Source organism: Lissotriton vulgaris, chromosome 5 (genome assembly GCF_964263255.1).
Source record: "Lissotriton vulgaris chromosome 5, aLisVul1.2, whole genome shotgun sequence".
NCBI classification, from domain to species: Eukaryota; Metazoa; Chordata; class Amphibia; order Caudata; family Salamandridae; genus Lissotriton; species Lissotriton vulgaris.
The window spans coordinates 1,005,574,998-1,005,599,264 of NC_141693.1; the positions used below are offsets into that span (position 1 = coordinate 1,005,574,998).

General features: G+C 45.3%; 1 protein-coding gene across 2 annotated transcripts in view; it reads right to left on the minus strand.

Annotated features, from left to right (window-relative positions):
* The window catches only part of ZFYVE27 (zinc finger FYVE-type containing 27), a 362,081-nt gene that overhangs the window by 258,601 nt on the left and 79,213 nt on the right, over positions 1-24,267 (minus strand). For both annotated transcript variants that reach the window (XM_086922616.1, XM_086922614.1), the window contains exon 6: positions 9,956-10,068. In XM_086922616.1, the coding sequence (XP_086778742.1) occupies positions 9,956-10,068 (113 nt within the window). The remainder of the gene's footprint in view (positions 1-9,955; positions 10,069-24,267) is intronic.

Sequence of the window (24,267 nt, forward strand, 5' to 3'; positions counted from 1 at the left end):
GTGCACAGGAATCCTGCTGAAAGAGCTGTGTGGGGCGCGCACGCTGCCAATTCTCTACAGAAATCCCTATTTCTTAGTTTGTTGTTTTAGTATAGGCTACTCTACAGAATAGGGGGATGGGATGATAGTGGGGAATCTGCGGTTACATAGAGTAAGAGAGTTTTTGAAGATAAGTAACTTGTGCTTCTGATGGATACTTCTAACCGCACATTCTTCTCCTTTAGACCATAGCCTGGGTGCAAACCAAAAAGTCCTGCAGAACCAAGTGGGCAAAGTGACCTTCCTAACAGTCCTGGGTGCCAAGGCAGTTGTGTTTTAGTGTCCACGTCACAGACGGGCAGATATCAATAAAAGGCACCGCTCTTCCAAAGCGTTGTGGCAGCCTTACCCCAGCGGTTGGCTGGCCAGTGTATAGCAGATTCTGATGCAGAATCCTACCCACCTTAACAAAATCTTCTTTTGCAGTATATTGTCTTTTGCCACAGCTGAATATCCCCAAAAGAGCAGATTGTCTCCCATGTTTTCCTTGGTGCAGTCGATTGACAAGCTAAGTATTCTCTTGCGATCAGGGGGATGGAGTATCTCTTCGTCCTTCAAGGAATGAGGCGGAGTAAAGAACACCAGCACAGTGATCACTAGGCCATTGTGAAAGGGAGCTATGACTTTCAGAAGGAATGCCACCCGGGTTCTAACAACCAATTGGTCAGGGAAGAAGGTGGTGTAGGACAGCTATAAGGGAGGCACCTGCAGTTCACTCAAGCAGCGTATGGTTGTATTGGTCAAAAGTCTCAAGAAGCAGCTACGCATCGACTCAAAGGTGAGCACATAAGAAATGTCAGGAAAAGACTAAGAGCCCCTTGAAGCATCCCCAAAGATTTGGGAGAAATATATGTATCAAACATTTTGGAAAACACAAATACTGGAAATTTCAACGACGATGGTTGGTCAGTTAAACATACTAAGGCTGAAAGGGCGACAAATAACATTTCACTGTGCCCACTGCAAGAAACTGCAGTTTAAAATAAAAGAACAAGCAACATGATATCAAAATATTCACCTCCTAAGGGGTTTATGGGTAGGGCACAACATCAAGTGACAAACTTGTCTGAGAATCTGGCATAGACCGACTTCGTTGAAGGGTGCCTGGCTGCAAGGATGGCATTGATCATCTCGGCCAGCATGCCAAACACATTTAGCTTCAGTCAATCCATACCCATGTGTAGATGTGTTGTTTGTGGAGACTCTGGGGCTGAATTCTTCCCTCTTGCTGAGATAGAGGGCCCTCCCAAAATGGAAGCTTAGTTGGAGGGCAAATGCTGAATCCCAGGAGCATAAGGTACCACACTTCCTTACAGAGTCCGGGGCAATATAAAAGAATTCTGAGCAGCCTTACTTGATCTTCCTCTTTAAGCAAGCCAGGACATGGCGGATGAAAGGAGCACAACAATCTGCCCTTCCATTCCAGCTGCACCTTATAGGAAACTCCAAAGTGTAGAATTGCTGAACCTGCACGTTCGACATTGGCACATGCATCCAGGATGTACCCCACCAACTGAAGACACCCCAGACAATCTCAGGATGGAAACCCAACTCATGATCTGCCAAGCAACACCTGCTCAGTCCATCCTCTCTGGTATTTAGGGACCCCGCTAGGGGGTTGTAATCAGGGAGATGTTCTGCTGGTCAAGCCACCTGTTTAGGCTCAGATCGCCACCTCTCCTAGGTGACCGCCCTAACCAAGCAGCAATGCATCTGTCACAACTATAAGCCCTCGGGAGGGGAAGAGTGCCCTGCCTCAGGTTAAACTGGTGTCCACCAACCACCACTGCACATCCTATAGAATCTGACTGGAGATCTGGATTGGAAAGGCAACTCAGATGCTGGGTCCATTGAGATTTGAGGTTCCATTGTATGTGCCACCTGGCACTCATGATGAGAATGCATGAGGCCTGGAGATCAAGAAGCATCAGAGCCATCTTCTTCGAGACCCAGGACTGAAGATGAAACATTAGGATCATATCCTGAATGTCATGAGCACGCTGCAGCGAAGGAAAGGACTTCAATGCCACCATGTCCAGGATTGCCCAGATAAGCAGGATTCTTTGCGTGAGACGCTGGTGTGACTTCAGCACATTGACAGTGAATTCTAGCAATGTCAGGAGTGTGGCTATCATCTGGACGTTGTCTTGCGACTGGAGGTGGTCCATGAGTCTGCCTTCAGGGGCCAATCGTCGAGGTACAGGAATATATGTACTCCTGACCTCCACAGATTGACAGCGACCATCGGCATCACTTTTGTGAATACTGCACGGGGTGAGGTGAGTCTGAAAGGAAACATGGCAATCTGGAAGTGGTCATAACCCACCTTGTGGAACTGCAGGACGGGTATATGGAAATACGTGTCCTGCAAATCCAAGGACACCATCAAATCTCCGGCTTCTAGGGCAAAGAGAGTCTGGGCGTGAACATCTTGAGATAGGTCCTTTTGAAGAAAGGAGCTAAAAGGGACACGATCTAGAATAGTACAGAGCCTTCATTCTTCTTAGGGATAAGGAAATACCAGATACCTAATACCTAATAGATGTACCCCCTTGAGTGCAGTCCCGAGGGGCACTGGCATGTTATGTTGCTCACGAGCATTCTATAAGTAATTACATTTCACTCCAATATGAGCAAAAATGTACTTGATACCTTATTTCTTTATTCATAATTCCCTTTTCATCAATAATCATCAACACAATTCATAGTGAGGGTAGATTTAGGTTATCAATTGTAATGCATCCTTGCTTTAATAATCCATGAACAGATTATTGCAAATGTCTATCTTGGTTATTCCATTGACACTTGAAAATCCCAATGCATTTCGGACCTTCCTGGTCCTTCATCTGGGAGACATTGATAATAATCTACAAGCCCTTCCCTGGCCCAAGCCCGCCCAGAATACAAGGGTGCAATGGATGACCTCTGCGCACTGGACTACAAAACATACCTAGTACGTAGACATAAGGAGGTAGACAAAGCGGGCAAGCTGCTAGCGTAACTACTGAAATCTGATACCTCTCAACCCACCATTACTGACCTACACACATCCACCGGGATCCTTGTGAATATACAAGAGGTGATTAATCATTCTTTCCTAGAATATCACACAACACTGTACCCGACTCCCGTCCTCCAAGACCCTGCCTCCACACAAGGCTTTCTTGCTGGGATTCAACTCCCACAAATTATACCAGAGCATTAGGACACCCTAGAGGACCCCATCACGGTAGGTGAGATAGCGGAGACAATCGGGCAATTAGCAACAGGAAAGACACCGGGAAAAGATGGTTGGCCATCGGAGTTTTATGCCACATATTCTAAGCAGCTAACACCACTGTTGACCAGCATGTACACCAAAGCCTTTGAGAAAGGTAAAGTCCCACCCACTCAGAGAGGCGACATTGGTGGTCATACCGAAACCAGGCCCAGACCCTCTTTTAATGGCCTCATATCGTCCTCTATCAATGCTGAACGCAGATTATAAGATTCTCGGGAAGCTACTAGCGAATAGGTTAATTACAGCAGTCCTTTTGATGGTTAATGAAGACCAGAACGGTTTTATACCAGGGAGAAACACTGGATTGAATCTGCAACATTTTTTGTAATGCTGGAGTGGGCAAGAGGAGAGACGGAAATGCCCTGGATAGCATCCATAGATACCGAAAAGGCATTCGAGACGCTGAGTTGGGACTACTTGTTGATGGTGTTGTCTAGATTGGCATTGGCCCTAACTTCTTAAGATGGATACAGTTGTACCTCAGGCAAGGGTAAAGATGGCTCGAGTTTTTCCCTCACTTTTTACGATAGCGCAGGGCACGAGTCAAGGTTGCCCTCTGTCACTGATACTTTTTGCCCTGGCTATGGAGCCACTGGCATGAAGATTACGACAGCGGGTAGTAGAGTGGGGCCTACATGCAGATCGTCAATGCCACGTAGTGTTGCTATATGCGGACGACGCCTTTATTTACCTACATGGCTGAACCGAGGCACTTCAACAGATAATGGACCTGTTGAATGACCGCGCGCTGATCTGGACTGAAAGTTAATTGGCCTAAATTGGTGGCGTTCCTGATGGCACCTATGTCATTGGCCCAGAGGCAGGCCGCACCACAAAAGTCACTGGAATGGGCATTTGATACCATTAAATGTTTGGGGATAAAGGTCTAACACTCGGGGTGGACGCCATCAATGGTAACTTGGGGCGTGCTATCACTAAAGGTCGATCAAACCTCTTGTTCTGGTTAAGCCTTCCCTTATCTCCCATGGGATGGGTGCCGACCTTCCAGATGCTGGTCCTTCTGCATCTCCTATAATTCTTATTCACACTCCCCTATCGCCTGCCACGGAAATTCTTTAAAGATCTGGATTCTCTTTTTGGTATCCCTCATTTGGGGACACTCCAGAGCCAGGGTGGCTTTACATAAATTGTATCTATCATTATCAAAGGACGGTCTAGGCGCTCCGAACTACGAGCGTTACTACGCTGCCACACAGTTGTTATGGCCAATGAGATGGATAGTTAAGAGTAATCTTACGGAATTGGTAACAGAGGCCATATCCTGGGATCATCTGACAATACTGGAGTGGTTGCCGGGAACCACTACACTGACCCAGAAACAATGTGGAAACTTACTAATTACGGCGGATATACGTAGTTGTTCCAGGTATGTGCTCCCCAAGGCCAGATTGCCCCATATGCCCCAGGCCTACCACTGGAAGTACTCCCCTGCACATTTACTTGTCAAGGATGCTGGAGCTCGGCTCCTGGAGAGAGAGGGGGTTTGACACATAGGGAGACATGTATGCAGACTCACAATTACAAACGTTTGAAGAGTTAGTGGAAATGCATAAGGTACCACATGGTTCCTTTCTCTTATATGCCCTACTTACACACCACTTCCGACGAACATGGGGCAATGATCGAGCAGAACCCACCACATTGCATCTCTTGCCGACATTACTGACACATAGAAGGGGCAGACAAGCTGTAACGGCCATATATACGTCCTTCAGGCGGGATGATGCACCCACGTTAGCAGCTCTACGTGTGTACTGTGAAACTGAGTTGACAACCACTATATCAGATAAACACTGGGCACAATGTCTCGGCAACCCAAAAATGGTTTCAACCAACGCTAGGTTGAAATGCACCCAGTTTAATTACCTACACCACACGTACCTCACGCCCCACAGACTAGGGTATGTACCCATCATCTGCTGACAGATGCCCTAGATGCCGGGACCCAGGGGCCACATTCACGCATATGGTATGGACATGCACAAGCATTCAAAGGTATTGGAGCACTATAGCCACTGTACTTAAAGAAGCAGCTGAAACCTAGGTGACAGTGCAGCCCACCCATTTCCCACCGGGTGCCACAAAGCGCTCCACATCGCGTAAAGCTATGAACAAGTTCCTAGACCTAGCCCTAGGTCTAGCCAAACGCAAAATAGCCATGACATGGAAAGCCCAGCATGCACTTGTGGCTTCTAGATCTCTAGAGGGCACTGGTATCGGAACATACAAACCACTGGCACAGACTTCGCCGGGGCCCCCTGCAACAGCATCCTACTCAATGGAGGATTACCTGTCACTGTCACTAATTGAAACCAAGCTGGCCGAGGCGGGCCTCTCTTCTTAGGTGGCGCCCCCTTTCCTCCATCTCCCCTTTTCCTCCTGCCGCTCCCCCCTCCCCCCGTCGCTCTCTCCATTGGCGCACCTGCACTGGGTGGTCCACCGCGTGTGACTATTAACATATGTGATACCCACTGAAAGGCTACACTAACAGGTACACTCTGTTCTGTACCCACATGCAGAGATTGACTTATAGATCTTTTTTACTTTACATGTTATTTTACTTTGATGCCCGCATGTGATTTCGTGATGGAATTGATCTGTGTTTTAAGGAAGGATTTCCTGAAGTACATACAATTTGTATATATGATGTATGTAAAGGTACTCTACTATGGACATGTGTGGCATCATAGAGTACAAGATGGACCTTCCTTATTGGTGGCTGGAACTTTCGGGCATCTTGCCCAAGCCATTCAAACTACTGTTATTGTAATGTCAATACTGAAATAGGTTGTAATGCAGATGCTAACAATACTATGTTGCGGAAAATCAATAAAAATATATTTTTTTAAAAGACAATAATCTACAACATAAAGCCAATCAAAATTAAATACATTTATGCAGTGTTCCCCTCCACCGACTTCTAAATCAGGATCAGATTCAGAGCTAAAGAGCACATGGATCCTCGGCTGGCCTCGGATCAGTCAGGGTGCATTACAAACTGTTGCACTTTTGAGATTTCACAGCAAGAACTTGGTTGAGACTGGGCAGTCCTCGGCATAGGGTCAAAAACAGGACAAGATTTTCTATTGCACTGGTGGAGTCAGTGCCGACAATGACCTAGGTGCTGGTGTAGAGGTCTGTACCCGAGTCCGTACAAACCAAGCAGTGGGTTGAGAAGGGGCAGACCCGCCAGTTGTAGCCTGACTAGAGACCCCTATGGCTCTTTATGGCCGAAAGGTGTGCCCGAGGCAGCTGGGAGTGCACCAAAAATATGCAGTCACATCTCCTTGAAGGCTCTATCTACTGTGGGGTTGAAAATGGATTAGGGAACTCTGGGTGTACCAGGACCAACTGTGGAACTGGTTTGGTTTCCCAGAACTGTAAAGGGGTGCAATCTATATTTTGATGGCCTCGTGCTTCCTCCCCAGACATCAAGGGGTGGGATGGAGATGAGTCCCACTTCTTTTTTTATGCTTCTGTTTGGAATTTTTCTTATTGGAAATCTTTGAATGGGAAGTGGACCTTTCGCAAAAATGGCCCAAGAATGGGACCGCAACTGTGCCCGCTACCATGGTCTGCGCTTCCACCCTCACCTCTTTTTGCGCTTGGCAAATAAGTTTAGCGCCTTGACACCCTCGGGTATAGTGGGCTCTAGAAAGTTTCATTTCAGAGTTTAGCCTCCTAGTCACAGGTGGCTTTCAGGGGCATGTGGGCAAAATTGTCACATGGCTTAAGAACCATGCCCAGAGCGCAAGCACCAGTAGCCGACCTCTTGTTGTTCCATGACAGACATTGGTTTCTTGCAGTCTCAAAATAGTTTGAATCCTTTTGTTTTTGGTAGGAACATTGTTGAAAGACACTGTGAAAGATTTGGAAGTTTCCAGAAGACTAACAAGGAACCAGAACTCCGGATATTTGTTGAAGGGCATGGAAATAATGGAACTTAAGTCAGTATGCACAGGTTGTGATGACACAGCCATAACGCACCACCTACTGGCACAAGGTTGGTGAAGAATTCTCTGGATCCACTTATGTGCCTGAGAAAACTTCTAAAGACGAGGAATCTGTGGTTAAAAATATCCATAGGAAAAAAACATTTTTCTTCAGGTTTCTATATCATCTGTTGGGCAACAATTGCTTAAGTTTTATAGAATTGCTCCTAATCAGCAATGCAAGGAATACACTGAGATCATGGTGATGGGACGGGGACAAACAGTTGCTCCATGTACTCTTTCGGCTTCCAACCAACAAAGAAGCTAAAAGCAAACTCCACAGAACCATCATATTTGAGCTAAATCAAAACCCTTTCTTTGAAGTTAAAAGAACCAACACATGTCTAGAGGTAGAAGATAGAAACCATTCTTAAATATCTAACCTCTGAATAACACCAACTGCTTCATTAATTCCAAATAGGAGAAAGGCCATTTAACCATTAAGAATTATGAATTCCTCAGAGCATCGTGACCCCTACCTCGGACAGGGAGACAGTTGCTAGACTAAAGTTAAATCATATTCAACTCTACAAACCTTAGGCTGGAAAGGTTGCCAAGATATGTTGTAATCTTAAGTGACTCATCTTTTAATATGAGTAATACATTGCCATGCCGATGCTGTAAATTGTCACGCTCCAATACAGCAGTTGATGCTACCATATTACAAAAAGGTGGTCATTTTCACAGTTATTTGCAGTAAATATCATTATAGCTAAGACTTACTCTCTTCTAAGGGTGAGTTGTGGGTTTCTTTCCATATCAGTGTCTCCCAGAAAAGACCAGGATGTCTGCATTCCCACACAAATATACTGCACCAAGATGGCAGGGCACAAATATACTCCACCAAGATGACAGAGCTATCGGGATGCAGGAAATACAGTCATAGCCGCATAGATGCATAGTATAAGCATGCTGATGCAGATGTCATTTTGAAAGGGACAGGCAGGTGGAGGGATAGGCCATGTTGCAGCACCAATCAACACCCACTTAACCTGCCACATTCGTGCGGGGGATGGGGTAACAGAGTGTGAGGCCTGACTTAAAGATGTCGCCCTGCCTACAGGGTTTGACCTGTGCTTCAAGGGAAACAGCCAGTAAAACACAGCTGTAACCCCACAGTACCTTTACCATGCAGGACTTACAATGTATGCACAGTTACCACGCATAGCTATTACCACACATTTTTTTACAACACATATGCCTTTTACCGCTCATGCCTTTACAACAAATTAATGGTATAAAGGTATGAATATCAATGGCATATACGTTGCACTGGTGGTAAGAGCATATGCTGGTAACGGTGGTAAAGGCAATAACTTTGGAAAAGGTCTATAGCCAAGTAAGAACACACTATTAAACAATCAACAACTGATTGAAAATATAATTTGCTACCCACAGGAAAATGACTAATAAGAAACTTAGTGAAAAGTTTTTTAAATTGTATTATTCAAAAAAGCCTATTTTACAAGTATTTATTATATTTCATACTATTATGCGTTCCAGGCATGATCCATTATTCATGTAGCAGCATTATACAAATTCATTAAAAAAACACATAACAGACATACATATAGCATTAGACATAAAAAACGATGGAGGCAATGCGGAAGATATACACTATGTTTATCTACCGCATTGCCTCCATCATTTTTTATCACCGTTCTTTAGCCTACTCTGCCACCCCAGTTCAGACATGGCCATATGCAAATCAGTCTGACCCTGTGCCTCATGGGAACAGTCCAGCCCGAACTGCCAAGCCATGCCTTCCCTGGACCGGAAACAAGCTTCCGAGGACCGGTTTCTGGCATTTCAGCCGTCTTCAGCTTGCTTGAATCCAGTGGCAAAGTGAGCAAGGGACTCACGTCTGAGCATACCCTGCCAACTTATGGCGAACAAAGCGGTACAAAAGGGGGTGGTGATGGAATTGCGCCGGGAACCTGTTTGAGGGCGGGTTGTCATGGAAAACCTTTACCATGCATAAGGCTTTAACATACATGCCTTTACAATGAAATTTGTTGTAAAGGCAAGCGTGGTAAAGGCATATTCATTGGAAAACAAAATGCGTAGTAACGGTTATGCGTGGTAAAGTCATGCTTTGAAACGGAATGCATTGTACTATCATACATTCATGCCTCTAGGATAGATAACAATTTTGAGTTATCAGAGTGAAGATCATTTTCTGAAAGTCATCTATGTCACCTCACGAAGCCCGTGGATTTCACCATATATAACCTTTAGGTTCTACTGTTTAGGCAACATTAAAGGTGTTTCCTATTACCATCCAAAAATTTAAGAAAACATGTTAATAAAACTGTAATTTCTGATGTGGGTGGATATGCTTCAGAAACGGTAGCACCTACCCTCAATCATTTAAGGCTAGACATCCACAAAACTATAATGCACTCAAGACTAATCTTAAAGTAGCTCCACACAGGCATGTGCAGGGCATCTCAGTGTGTAGACATAGCAAACAAAACAGTGCTCATATTAAAACAGGACAACGACTACATCCAGATGGAATTAAGTACAGCTACAATAAGGGCAACTTTCTAAACACATAATTTTTAAAACGATGCTTACAGAAATATCCAGTGAATAAAAGAGACAAGATATAATTTCTTACCTCTGTAGAATTCTGCATTCCAAAAGAAGAGGCTGCTATTGAGAATAGCCAGAACCCAACTCAAGGGAAGAAGGTAGAAAATGCAGACAGACCCCAAGAGCCCTCCATAAAATCTAGAAAATTAAAATGAGAATCAGGTTAAAAATGGGTTAAAACAGTCAAGCAGCAGGAAGCATGTTACTTTCCTTGAAAGGATGTGTTGGAATGCTCAGAAACTGCAGCACAGAATTATTTTTGAAAGGAGAAGGGAGATATTCACATATGGTCATCATGTGCTGGCAAGTAGTGTGAACATCGGATTAGAAGGAAAATATTTTTAATTCCCAAGTTGATAGCTGTAAAGAATTAACAAGATCCTGAACAGTCAGTGTTTATTAAGGAGAGTTCTGGCTAGGTATTATTCCTCACTACTGGTGTTCCAGGATCTTGGCTATTATTGCACACCAAATAGATAATAAATTACTCTGGATTCTCTAAAAGTGGCAAGTTGAGCAGACAAGACTTCTGCCTGGAGGTGGTAATTGGTGTGGAAATCTAGATATTGGGTTTCACATTAATCACACTGGACAACTTCCAGACGGTAATGTAGTGTAGTTCCTAGTTTCCCACTAGGCCCTGCGCATTGGAATAACATAAACAGTAGTATCGACGTGGAACTGCGGATATTCCAGGCCTCCACTGACTATGCTAAACTTAATTGAGTGTGTTACCAACTAGCTCAGAGGTCACTGGAAACTTTCTTCTCTGCATAGGAAGTGATCAGCTTCCCTGGCACAGACTAGAAGGGATTCAGTTTTCCAACAACCGTGCAACATGACAACTTTGCTCCTCAGATCAAGAGTCAATCTCTAGGGTCGTGTGAAACAATAGACAGGTATTTCACTCAGTCAGGTTAGTGCAGTTTACTTTCACGAGATGTAGAGAACAGAGAGACGGGCGTTTGTCAATAAAGGGTTAACATTTATTGAACAGTCTTTCTTCTCGTACAAGAGAAATGTATTGCCACAATTGCAAGACTTGTTATTATAAAAAGTACGTACAGTAAGATAAGAATTGCGAAATAGAACTGTAAAAGCATTGATATGGTTTCTTAGCCATACAATGGTTTAAAAGTAATAAAACATATATACAGTCATATATACATTAGGCTAAAATACTCAACTGGTGCTTCTAACTACGCCTACCCCAGTGTGCCTGACCTAAGCCTAACACGTGGAAGGGGAGTAAGTAAGTAGCTTTAAGTTAAGTTGGTTTTGCCAAGGTTTGCTTCAAGAATTCTCGTCTAAGGGTTTAGTCAACACCATACCTCTGAATAGAATGATGGAAGTCTGGTATTTCCTTCAGGGGGCACTCGGTATCCCAGTCACCCGCGAGGGCAGACCGGAAACGCTGGAGCTGGATTTCTCTGCAGGAGAAAGGCAGCGGCTTTTCTTCAGCGCGTCGGGAGGAGGAGGCGGGGGACAGCGTCCGCGGCAGCTGGAATCTGCTGGGCTTCTTCGCAGAAGGACGGCTGTTCAGCTCCTAAGCGTACTGCACCATCGTTCGCGCTTTAGCAGCGATAATGGTATCAGTAGCTTCACCACCAAGGGACAACAGCAGCAGCGTACTGCCTGCAGCAGCAATGGGATGCACAACAGGGTGCACGGCAGCTTACAACAGCACGACAGCTTTCAGCTCACATTGCTTAAGGCAACGTTGGTAATATTTATACCTGACAGGTGCTGGGTTTGACGCAAGTTTGCTGGACATAAGACGTCAATTAAAGATGTCACTAGGAAGTGATAGTTATCAGATGCTCATTAGAGTTCCATTACTAATCAAAACACAGCAAGCGGGGATTTCCAGGTTTGCTGAGTTTTTATCTTGTTGAAGAACTCAGAGTGTTAATCTAGGAATATCAGATAGTGACTTCTGCTCTGTCATTGCACTAATTGGTTGCAAAGGAAGTGGCAGAGAACTATGCTGGAATGTGGCTCTGTTCGTGTGAGGCCAGAGATGACTTTTCTGAAAATCGCACTTGAACGGTTATGCCAATATAGGGAATAAATGGATTTATATCCGAATAGGGGCATAAGGTCGCAGTATCGATCAGGAACCTAGATAAACACGCAACAGTAACATCACTTTTAAAAAAAACACAGATTTAGAATTTGGCAGACAGGGTAATCCATCACACACGTGGCAGAGTACCCTACCCATCTTTTGCCTTATTTGGATACGGGTGGACCTTAAGTATTCCTTCAATGATGACCCTGCTGGCTCGGTCTATGGAATACTTCCTCCAACAGCTTGACAGAGAAGGGGTCATCAGAGGAAGGACATTACACTGTCCACCTTATTTAGGGTTGATGATGTAATGCCTTATTTTTTCCTGTCCATTACTGCTAGCAAAAACCTGGTAGACCAGACAGGAAAAAAAACAATAGACGTCACACCCTCTGAGGAAACTACCAGTGTGTGGGTATCATTCATTTTGTTTTTCAAAAACAAATTTTTCACTTTGGGAGTTGTTGTTTTTTTAAAGTAAAAACAAAGTCAGTAGTTTGGCTTATGGCCATCATACTTTTAGTAGTCAATACAAAAAAGGGCCCCCCTGAAGAAATAGATATAGGGCAGACAGGCAGGAGAAATAACAAACTTTCAAGACACAGAAGAAAGACTGCCCCAAATATTTATTAGGTGGCTCAATTAGAGTCCCGAATTAATACAATGCAGAGATGAGCTCACTGACACCAGAGACTGGACTACAATTTCAAGAAAGTACAAAAATCATTTTTATTTATTTTTGATTCAGAGTTTTTCCACTATATGGTTTCATTACAATACAAAATCAATCAGAGTCAAAAAAGGATCACAATAAATCATTAAATACACACCCCACATACGTCTGCACTTCTTCAATCAAAGGAACAACAGACACACAGATTTCATATCATCATACATCCTCAGAAGTCAAGCATACCAAAACATTCCACAATCGTCCAAGGTTCATCATACTTCCAAGGTCAGATGTAACACAAGTATTCTATCCAGATAGTTCTCCCTAAAACAGAGTAGGAGGTCAGGTGGCAAAAATATATATCCGGACAGAGTACAAAACGCCAACGCGCGTTTCGGTGCAGTGCCAGGTCTAAGGCCACGCCTTCATCAGGGCGATCAAAAACAGAAGGGGGGAGTATGAAGAAGCCGCATACAGTAAGCAAAGAGGAAAGAGCAGCTTTCCAAGGATCACAAAACTAGGTTCAAGTTCTGTAGTCCTGATAAATAGGGATTCAACATGGAATAGGGTCACAGAAAGGACTGTAGATTTTTGGGAATCAACAGCAACTGCGTCCCAGAGATTTCCTCGTAGTTTTAGTGAGAGCAAAAGGAATCGTGAGGGTAAATCCCAGCCGAAAAGCCAAGCAATGGGAAAGCAAGCGGGCACACTCACAGATTATCGTATCTCACACAGGAGTCTGTTTAACTTCGTGACACCACCACGGAGGCAGAGGCGGCAAAGAAGGAGTGGAAATTACTGAAAACCCACCTTTGCTGCCATGCTACCTGCCTAAAATGGATGGTGGTGTCACGAAGTTAAACAGATTCCTGTGTGAGATACGATAATCTGCGAGTGTGCCCACTTGCTTTCCCATTGCTTGGCTTTCAGCTAGGATTTACCCTCACGATTCCTTTTGATCTCACTAAAACTATGAGGAAATCTCTGGGACGCGGTTGCTGTTGATTCCCGAAAATCTACGGTCCTTTCTGTGACCCTATTCCATGTTGAATCCCTATTTATCAGGACTACAGAACTTGAACCTAGTTTTGTGATCCTTGGAAAGCTGCTCTTTCCTCTTTGCTTACTGTATGCGGCTTCTTCATACTCCCCCCTTCTGTTTTTGATCGCCCTGATGAAGGTGTGGCCTTAGACCTGGCACTGCACCGAAACGCACGTTGGCGTTTTGTACTCTGTCCGGATATATATTTTGCCACCTGACCTCCCACTCTGTTCTAGGGAGAACTATCTGGATAGAATATTTGTGTTACATCTGACCTTGGAAGAATGATGAACCTTGGACGATTGGGGAATGTTTGGGTATGCTTGACTTCTGAGGATGCTAAGGTTACTTAAACACAGTGACATGTCACAGTCTTAAAATTGAAGAGATAAGTTGTATATGTCTACCCATTACTAGAGTTATACCTGTGCAAAGAAAGCCCCGAAGGTGAAAATTGAACGAAACGAGCTGACTGCATGTATGTTCAGTTGACCACAAGCAAAAGTAAAAAAAAGAATAAATGTTTAATGAGGTATACAAAAAAGACGACATTTTGAAGAAATGAGACTACAGACTTCCGCACAGCTTTGCCTGAGTGAATTGGCATGACAAAATAGGGTTGCTTTGTCCAGAAGGACAGACCTATAGATGACAAATAATTGCTGAAGGGAGCTGAGGATTGGTGTTTCAAATTCAAAAAGGACAGCAAAACAGTGGACTTCTGTTGTCAGGTACTGTGACAATTGGCTCGTTGTACTGCCTTGTGCAGCCGAACAGGCCGTGCAACGATGAAAGAACCTCTCCTCCTCAAGTCCCGACGCAAGAGCTTTGTAACTCGCTTAATGACTTCTTAATGGATAAAATAGTCGCCATCAAAGAAAGTATACCGGATAGGTCTAGTTTGGTCTTTATAGAAGACACCCCTAGGAACCTCTCTGAATTGGATGCTATTCCCCCTATCGACCATCCTAGGCTAGTTGAATTGATGACTCGGTGAAATCTGGCTCACCAAATGACTGTTGTCCCCCTCACGTCCTAAGAGACGTCTTCTCGGCACTACCACTTAGTATACTTCCCCTTCCTAATGAGTCACTAGCACAAGGTAGAGTTCCCAGTTCTTTCAAAAATGCAACGTTTGTCCCTCTCATTAAAAAACCTGGGGCCGAGCCTGCCAATCTTTCTAATTATCGGCCTATATCTCTTCTCCCATTTGGAGCAAAAATCCTGGAAGCTCACGTAGCTAGGTGTATCTCCAACTTCATCGATTCATCGGACTACCTGGAGCCTAATCAAGCCGGATTTCGTCCGGCGCACTCAACTGAGTCAGTGATCCTCGCAATCCTAGACAATATGAGATCTAATGCTGACAAGGGTATCCATCAGGCTCTAGTGCTCCTGGACCTGTCGGCGGCGTTCGACACGGTTGACCATACCATCTTATTGCACCGCGTCGAACAGGCCGGTCTGCAGGGCTCTGTTCTCAGCTGGGTGAACTCTTTTCTGACTGACCACTCTCAGGCAGTCAGGCTCGGGAATTTTTCTGTGCCTAAATTGGTTACTACCTGCGGCGTCCCGCAAGGCTCGTCATGGTCTCCACTCCTGTTTACTTTATATCTCAAACCTCTCTTGCACTCCTTAAAAAATAGAAAGGTCACAACTTTTAATTACGCAGACGATCTGCAACGAACATTTTCATTGGACTCCCCAGACTCCGCCACGGAATTCCAGGACACCATGTTGCATATCCAGCGGTGGATAGAGTTGAACCACCTAAAACTTAACCCAGGGAAGACAAGGCTGGTACTCGCGGGCAAAAGTGCGGCCAGCTGGGGCCCCCACTTCTGGCCGTCAACAATGGGGTTACCTCCCTCTCCCTCTCTTTCGGTGAAAAGCCTTTAATTCAGATCTTTCTCGTAAAGGTCGGGTGAGAGCTGTGATCTCTTCCAGCTTCCATCAATTGCGCAAAATAAAAATCGCCCATCTGCTCACCCATTCTGCGCTTATACAGGTGGTGCTCGCCCTGGTCCTGTCCTGATTGGATTTCTCCAACTCCATCTATCTAGGATTACCCATATTTCTGTCTAAGCGCTTACAAATTGTCCAAAATCAAGCGGCCAGACTCATTTTTAAACACCCCAAATGGCGATCGGCAAGACTATTGCTTGCCGACCTCCATTGGCTACCCATTGCTCAACGGGTGATATTTAAAGTAGGATGTCTGGCTTTTAAGGCCATACACAGGAAAAGCATCATGTTCATCAACAGCCTGATTGTCAAGCATGAGCCTACCCGTAATCTTCGCTCAGCCTACCTCTCCCTTCTCACCTTACCCTCCTTCAAACGGAAGTGATTGGGTGGGTGCCGATTTGCTTATTTAGCCCCGAAGGTTTGGAACACTCTTCCTTTGACAATCAGGAGTTGCACAAACCTTATGGAGTTTCGGAGAGCCTTGAAGACCTGGCTATTTAAGCAAGCATCCTGATAGGTTATCTGCCATCAATTTTCCTCACTGTCAGCGCCATGAAACCCCTGGGTGCCCGTGCGCTTTAAAAATTTTGATTAACATAACATAACAGGACTGTTAAAATGTTGTTGCTACTAAGGGATTTTCTACTATTTGAACGGTAATTTGTAATTGCCCCAATCGTTTTTTGTTAATTAGTTCACATGCAGGTCTACACTTTTTAGTAACTTAACCCGTTGAATGCTGATGACGGAACTGGCTGATAAACAATCTTGTTAGAAAACAGTTTGGTTCAGGGAAAACAGCAACAATTTAGTAAACAGCAAATAAATAAACACATCTTTAACCTGCTAACATGGTTGAGGTGCCTATATTGCTAAGGTCCTAACACATACAGGAATAATAAAACGGGCGCTGCACTAAGCCATATGAATTACCGTTCATTTTAATAATCGCCCAAACAAAAAAAAGCATACGATCTCTACAAACAGAATTATCCTCTCAATGTCAGCAGATGATCCTGAATGTTTTTGGGGAGTTACAGGCACGAAGGACCTGACCAACAGTTGCGGCGCATAATGTGATTAAGAAAAATTTATGCTGCAGGAGACACAAACAAAACTCATATATAATTTCATTTTGCTGGTAGAGGAGGAATGCTGTAATACATTGCCTTAGATGTAAGAGCAAAAGGATTGACGCAGAAGGAGATAGCTAATGCATGTAGTATCTGCCATCACGCATTAAGCAACCAGAATGAAGCGGTATCAAATCAGGAACCGTACATCCTACAACTGAAGGACAACGTTATGGCTGCTAATGTATAGGTAGGCAAAAAGAATGTTCCCTCTGTGATTTTATTGGATGTCAAAAAGCAGCCAAGACAGTCTAAATTACTAAAGGAGTGGATTTACTGGGAGTATAATGTACTTGATTGACTCTTCATGGCGGGCTCCTTCTATGGAAAGGCCTCCTATCTCATAGAACACTATTTATGTAAATTAAGTCTTGATGACAGGATTTCGGCTAATAAGGGTAATCAACCACTACATGACACCGGTAAGGGAAGGAGATCCCGGAGGTGCTTGGAGTGAACTCAGATGTTGGCCAGGGCATTCGTGACCTCAAGACTAAGAGGGTGGTATATTTAGCCTCCCTAGTTGACTGGCATTTTTGGATGTGAGAATCCATTGGGAAGGCTGTCGGGGTTCCCTGTAGGAGCCTGGCAATGGATGCCCTGTGACCGATACCTCTTGCTCTCGAAGTACTGCAGGTGAGGGGAATTGGGGATCTGTTCACGTTCTTGGTTCTGGTTTGCAAACCTGCCATACGCCAACCCCATTGCCCGCCTTACCTGCCGAGAGCTCCGCCTTAGTACACCATGAGTGGTCCTCAGACCGGGAACACCACACAGAGAGGATCCATGGAATCGTTGGATGTGAATGGCTTGCTGGACTACATTAAAGCAGGGGGGCGTGATGAAACATGCTCAAAGGGTGGAGGCACATGTTTTGCTACTTCAGGAGACCCACCTCCTGGGCAATAAGGAACCTTGTCTGGCCAGTTTGATTACACACAGGTTTTCCACTATGGGTTCACGAGGGGATAAAGAGGTACGAGCATTCTGATAAAAAAAAATCACGTTCCATTTCAGCACTTTAAGACATGGATAGACGAACAGAGCAAATACACGGCAGTGACAGAAACATTATATGGCAAACCTCTCACATTTGTCTGTGTCTAAGCCCCCCCCCCCTCGCCGTAGTCATTTTTGGAGTTGATAACAAGGTTGTGGGGTGTACTCCCTGAGGGGCTCCTAGTGTTGGGAGGTGACTGGAATTGCATCATGGACCACTTTGTGGACTGATGGCGTCCACATGGACTATCCTAGGGGACTGAGAGTGCCCATTTACATTTAATGTTACTGCTTTAGGTTTGGTAAATGTATGGAGGGCACATCACCCATCCAGGGAGGCTTGCACCTTTTCCAACCCAGCACAGGGCTCCTTTTCCCACCTAGATTTCCTTCTTATCCCACACTCCTATTTGCATAGACTTTCTGATACCAATGTCCTAGTGAGAGAGCTTTCGGATCACTCCCCGGTGGCTATTCGACTCCAATTAGGATTTCGTTGCCCGGCCTTCAAATTGCGTCTCTCACCATGGAACCTAAAAACACAGACTATAGATCTCACATGGCACAATCCATGGAAGAATATTTTGCCCACAACGTTGGCTTCGTAACATCTTAGGCGACACAGTTGGAGGCACTAAAGGTAACAATTCGGGGGGAGGATATTAAATACACTATTGGGGAACAATGACGTAGTGGCACATGACTTGGTAGATCTTGAATCCCGGATCGCAGATCTGGATACATGGAGTCATCAAGATAACGGGCAGATGGCACACAGACAGTTTGGTCTTGTGTGGTATCAATACCAGCAGCCTTGCTGGGAGAAGCCAAACAGTCATGGCAGGGGGCCCAGAGCTGCAGATACCGATGGGGCGGGGGGAACAAGTCCGGCAAAATTGTACCGGAGCACTCTTCACTCTTCCTCCATTCCTCTCATTCGGGACCCAGCTGGCACCTTACTTACAGACCCCAGGAAGGTAGCTTACAAATTCACAGCCCACTTCGAAGGAGTATACACTCTGAGGGAGGTACTGTCGTGGAAACAGATATAGTAGAGTTTATGAATTCACTTCACCTGTAGACCCTTCCAGCCCGTCGACTGCAACTTACTGAAAGGTGAGCTCACAGGGGAGGAACTGTCGTCGGCTCCGGCAGGGCCGTGGCCCAGGAAGGCCCCCAGTGTCTAATGAGGTTTCCTTGTGAAATCTTCAACGCCTACATGCCTAAACTTAAACGCATGCTGGAGGTGATATTCTCCACTGCCGACAAAGCGGTCCTACCACCAGATATTGACATGCTGAGATTGCTGTGTTCCCCAAGCCTGGTTGGCCGGTAACTGAACACTCCTCCTATTGCCCGATTTCTCCTTTAAGCATGGAGGTGAAGATTCTTGCTAAAGCGTAAGTGAATAGGCTGGTGTAGCCGATCCCAAACATTGTGCATCCTGGCCAGGCTGGGTTTATGCCTCACCATTCTACCCGACACCATAGCAGACATTTATATAATACGTGGGCGCTGGCTCACAGATTGGAGGGACCTGCGGTGGTACTTCTTGCGGATATTGACAAGGCTTTCAATTCCATGAGCTGGAAGTACTTGTTCGTACACCTTAGTCAACTGTATTTCAGTACTAGATTTCTCTCCTACCTCAAACTGCTGAAAACAGACTTGATAGCAACAGTGCCGAATCAGACACATTTTGAATCCTGTGGGAGGCAAGTTAGGAATGCCTTCGGTCTCCCGTGCCGTTTGCTGTTGCCACAGAGCCTCTGGAGGTATGGGTGAGGATGGACAATCAAGTGCATGGTTTTGAGTGGGGGTAGCGACTGTCCGATAGAATAGCGCTATTGGCTAATGATGTTCTGTTCCTACCCAACCCCAAATAGTCGGGCCAGCAACCTGCAAATTATGCACATCTAAGGTGAAACGCCTTAATATGTCTAAATCTACAGTGTTCTCTGCAAATAGTTGCACACAGGACCTCGGTTGGGCGACTGCATTATGGATCGCTTAGCTAGGGTTTAAATACTTGGGTGCCTTTGTGTACCCCAACGCTGCACTGGTGTAGAAGTGTAACCTGGAGCTAGTATTGGCTTGCTTGAGAGAAGATTTTCCGGTGTGGTCGGTCTTACCTCTGTTCCAGACTGGCAGGTCAGTAATTTTTAAAATTGTGTCATTGCCCCAGGTTCCATCTCAGTTGCAGAAATTACTGTATGCTAATCCATGGCAATGGCTCTGAAAACTACATTTTATTCTCAGTGGCTTCCTGTGGAAGGGCGGTACCCCCTACATTGCTTTTAGCAAATGCTTTAAATCCTCTAACTGTGGGGGTATCACTTAAGCAGACTTTGAATCAAACTACTGTGAGTCGCATTTGCCAATCATCAATGACTGTTGATATGACCTCCAGGACCAAGCCGCTTTGCGCCCAAGAAGTGGGAGATCGGAGACACTTCTCTCATCTCATATTCATATGGTAGGGGCAGCTGCGATGGTCTTCCTCCGGCCACTATAATGGTTCTTATCCAATGGAGATATCAGACGGAGAGGGTGGTGGGGGAAACTGACAGAGGGAATGACGCTCTGGCGGGCCTCATACAGCTGCAGGTGGCCATGCTGGTGGGATTTCGGAAATAGAACGTGATTTCCACCCTCAGACTCTACAGGCAGAATACCAGCTTCATCGCAGTCAGAACCATAGTTACCGCAAGCACCGCCATGCACAGACTCTGCACATTATGGCCCGGTCTGACCTCACTGAATTTAATCCATTAAAGAGTAAACCTATCATGGGAGACCTGGGAGACCATAAGATTGCCAAGATAGGCCAGTCGCTTATTCCTAATCGCCCCATTGCATTCTCCGCTCTCTGGGGGGCTTGGGAAGCTGACCTGGGGGGAGCTAGAGAATGAAGATTGAACTAAGGACTTGGGGGAACATAGGAGAGCGGCCATCACAGCCAGACTAAGGCTGATCCAGCTTAGATACTTTCATAGAGTTTATCTCACACGCTACTGACTATGGCGGATGGGAGTGATTGCTTCCTCAATGCGCCTCCGCTGTATGCAGCGGATGGAACATTCTTACACACTGTGTGGTGTTGGCTTGCTCTGAACTGGTTCTAGCTTGGGGTGACTTCCTGTCTGGGCAGGGTCTTCCCCTGCACAAGGAGATGATGGACTGAGCTCTGAAACTTTTCAGACACTCACCCTCAGTCAGAGATCTGGGTTGAATCCATTATCATTCTTTTGCTCACTTCGCCACCCAAGTTCAGACACAGCCATATGCAAATCAGTCGCAACCCTGTGCCCGATAGGAATAATCCAGCCCGAACTGCCAAGCCATGTCTTCCCTGGACCGGAACAAGCATCCTGGGACCGGTTTCGGGGTACACCCCTCATCAGCCAGGCTAACTTGAATCCAGTGGCAAAGTGAGCAAGGAACCCACGTCTGGGTATACCCAGCCAACTTAGGGCGCAAAAAAGCAAAGAAACTGGAATGGTCAGGTCCGATGCACCAAACCTTACCCTACTCCATATCGATGACACATACAAACTGACACCATTACTTCTGGGTCTGACTCTGGCAAAATGTGATAACAAGAGAGTGGGAGGACACCCCCCCCCCCATCCTTGGTGGTGTAGAAAATAGGGATGATCACTATATGGGCTTGGATGTGGGAGTGTACAAGGCTCGAGGCCGCCCACAAAACATCCCAAGATATGGCAGGTGTGGGAGGATTACAGAGGCATTGAGTTTGAACCTGCTCATTCTAGGCAATATGTGGTGAACGATGAAATTCTGATGTGTATGGGATAGGATGAGATTGTATTTGATTGTAGAAGCGTCGGGGGTTGGGGGCAGGGGGGTAGGACGGGATACACAGGTATTTGTCTATGTTTGTATAATTTTTTCGCATGTCTCCCTTCAGGGGCCAAGTTTACATCCAAAATCAATAACATTTGTTTTAAAAAAAAAGAACGTGGAAATAGACTTCCTGTAATCTACATCCCCAACCCCCATATCTGCAGTGACAGAAGATTTGATGAAGGGCTAATATAAAAAAATCCCTCTTGCTGGCTCTTCATAAATGCAGGATTTGTCCTATTTCCGTCTTTGAGCCTTTTTTCTGAACCACAATATATCCTGAATAGATGCATTCCCCCCTGTGATAGGCAGGAACTGGTTCTCTTGCAACTTTCTTTAGCAGCAGAGACATGTCCTTCCACAGTATGGTTCGGCGTAATTCTGAAGCTCATTTCGGTGGAACAAGTAGAGTACAAGCCTTGAAACACAGAACGGCCCTCTCTTAGAATAGTCAACACACATGTGTCACTCATATTTACCTTTTCTTTCAGTTGTCATGATATACCATTACCCCCCCCCCCTCCCTTGAGTGGCTAACTGAAAAAGGAGGAGGGAGAAGTCATGACCAGCTAACAGAAGGTTGCAATCCAGGAGAACTGTCTGGCTGAATTTGAGCTCATTTCCCTTAGACGTTTCCTTTGGTTAGAGTACCTGTGGCCTTGCCAGTAATGTTACTGCTGTTGCGGCAGAAAGGACCAAAGGGACTGAACCCTCCATGAATAATAAAGACAGCCTCTGGGCCTGTCCTGTGACTAATAATTAATTCTTCTCCTCAAGACCTACCACCTTTGGGGTTTCAGTCTCATTCTTCATGCTCACCTTTTCTTCAGCATGTTGACAGAACAAAAGAAAAACATAAAAATAGGAGGTTGAGAATTTTCAGATGCATCTCAGCCTTCAAAGTGCTCAGGTGCAACCAGAAAAAGCAGCACAGGGTGAAACCATGGTAACAGCAGAACGATTCCACATTCACTGGATCTATAGCAGCACGGATGATAGAAAAGTAAAGCTTCATCCACCATTTCCTAAAAATCCTTTCTAGAGAGTTTCGGTAAAGAATTTAAGGCCTGCCATAATTTCCCATCCATAAGAGTAGTCATACGTCTATCATTAGTGCAGTGGCTGAAGTACTACATTTCTTCTTTCTGCCTCATCCATCTGCTTACTTTTCTATTGGGTGGAGTGGATAGCTTGAGTGCCAATGCATGCTTCCGTCTCACAGCTAAGACTACAAAAGAGTTGGGGTAGGGATCAGATCTGAAATCTAGATCCTGCTGCGGAGGTTTATGTATTTTAAGTAGAGATGAGGTTGTCGTCTTTACAGTAGCAGTGTTAGAAATGAACATTTTGCAATATCCAACAAACATGGTACCAGTGGCAGAAAGATTTTGCAGATGGAGCGTCTTTATTATAATGGACAAAGTGCATTTTTACTTAGAAGCTCCCTCACCAAATAAATCATGAAATGTTGTGATATCATCCACTGGCAAGATCTCAGAGGGTGAACCTTCTGGTGGGGTGGGCATAACGGAGGATCTTGATTCCAATGAGTGGGAGCGAGAAGGAAGAGAGGGTAACCTGGTTATTCTACACTTTCTTCCAATGGCAACTGAGGTGTCTTAGGATGGGAAATGCCTTTGGGAGATATTCTAGGTGTCAAAGGTAAATTGTTTATCACAGACAACAATGGCTGCCCTGTACCGATCCTTGTTGCATGGTGATTTAGAGGGTGGAGATGAGTTTGCAGAAGTTCTTCCATCAGAAAGAAAAACCATGGGCCCCCCAGAGGTTGTGGCGTTGACTTATCAGATGGTGATAATATTAGTATTTTCTTTGATGCATACTAATAATCCTCTGCAGTAAAGTTAGACATTGAGATTCTAGACGTTGATTTTGGTGAATGACAGGTGGCCCGACGGCATGAGCACTGCCCTTGAATGATGCATCAACATTATGTGGATAGATTGAATCAATGTCACATAGACATTATTTTGTGACTGGAGTGCTTCCACATCAAAGACTTACTGCTTCAATAACAGCAGTGTTTCAAAGTCGAATCGGTTCTGATTGAGGCACATGTTGGTAACAAAAGTGGGGTTGTCAGTGACTATGCTGTATTTCTGTGTAACAAATAAGTGGAGAAGGGTCAAAAGGGGAGTCAATATTTATAGACACAACAGACAGTCTACACTCCCATATACCATGTAGAAACAAACATATATGACTGTCAGCGGTCTATGCTACAATAAAGGTATAATACAGAAACTATGGGGCCCATTAGGATGTGGGGCGTATTGCCTCCGCCAGAGTAGGGGTGGCCACCGCCACCCTGGCGGAGGCAATCCGCCCGACATCCTTCCCTGCATTCCCCCCCCCGCCATATTACGATGGCGGAGGGGACCGCAGCGGTGGGAAACACCGCCCGCCTGTTTTCCGCCCGGTCGCCTAGCGGCCGGGGCGGAAAACCTGTAACATAGTGGCGGTGTCTTGTAGACACCGCCCGCCATATTACAATGTGCATTTCACAATGCATTTCCGTGGCGGCATTGCCGCCACGGAAAGGCATGCGGAGACTCCCTGCAGG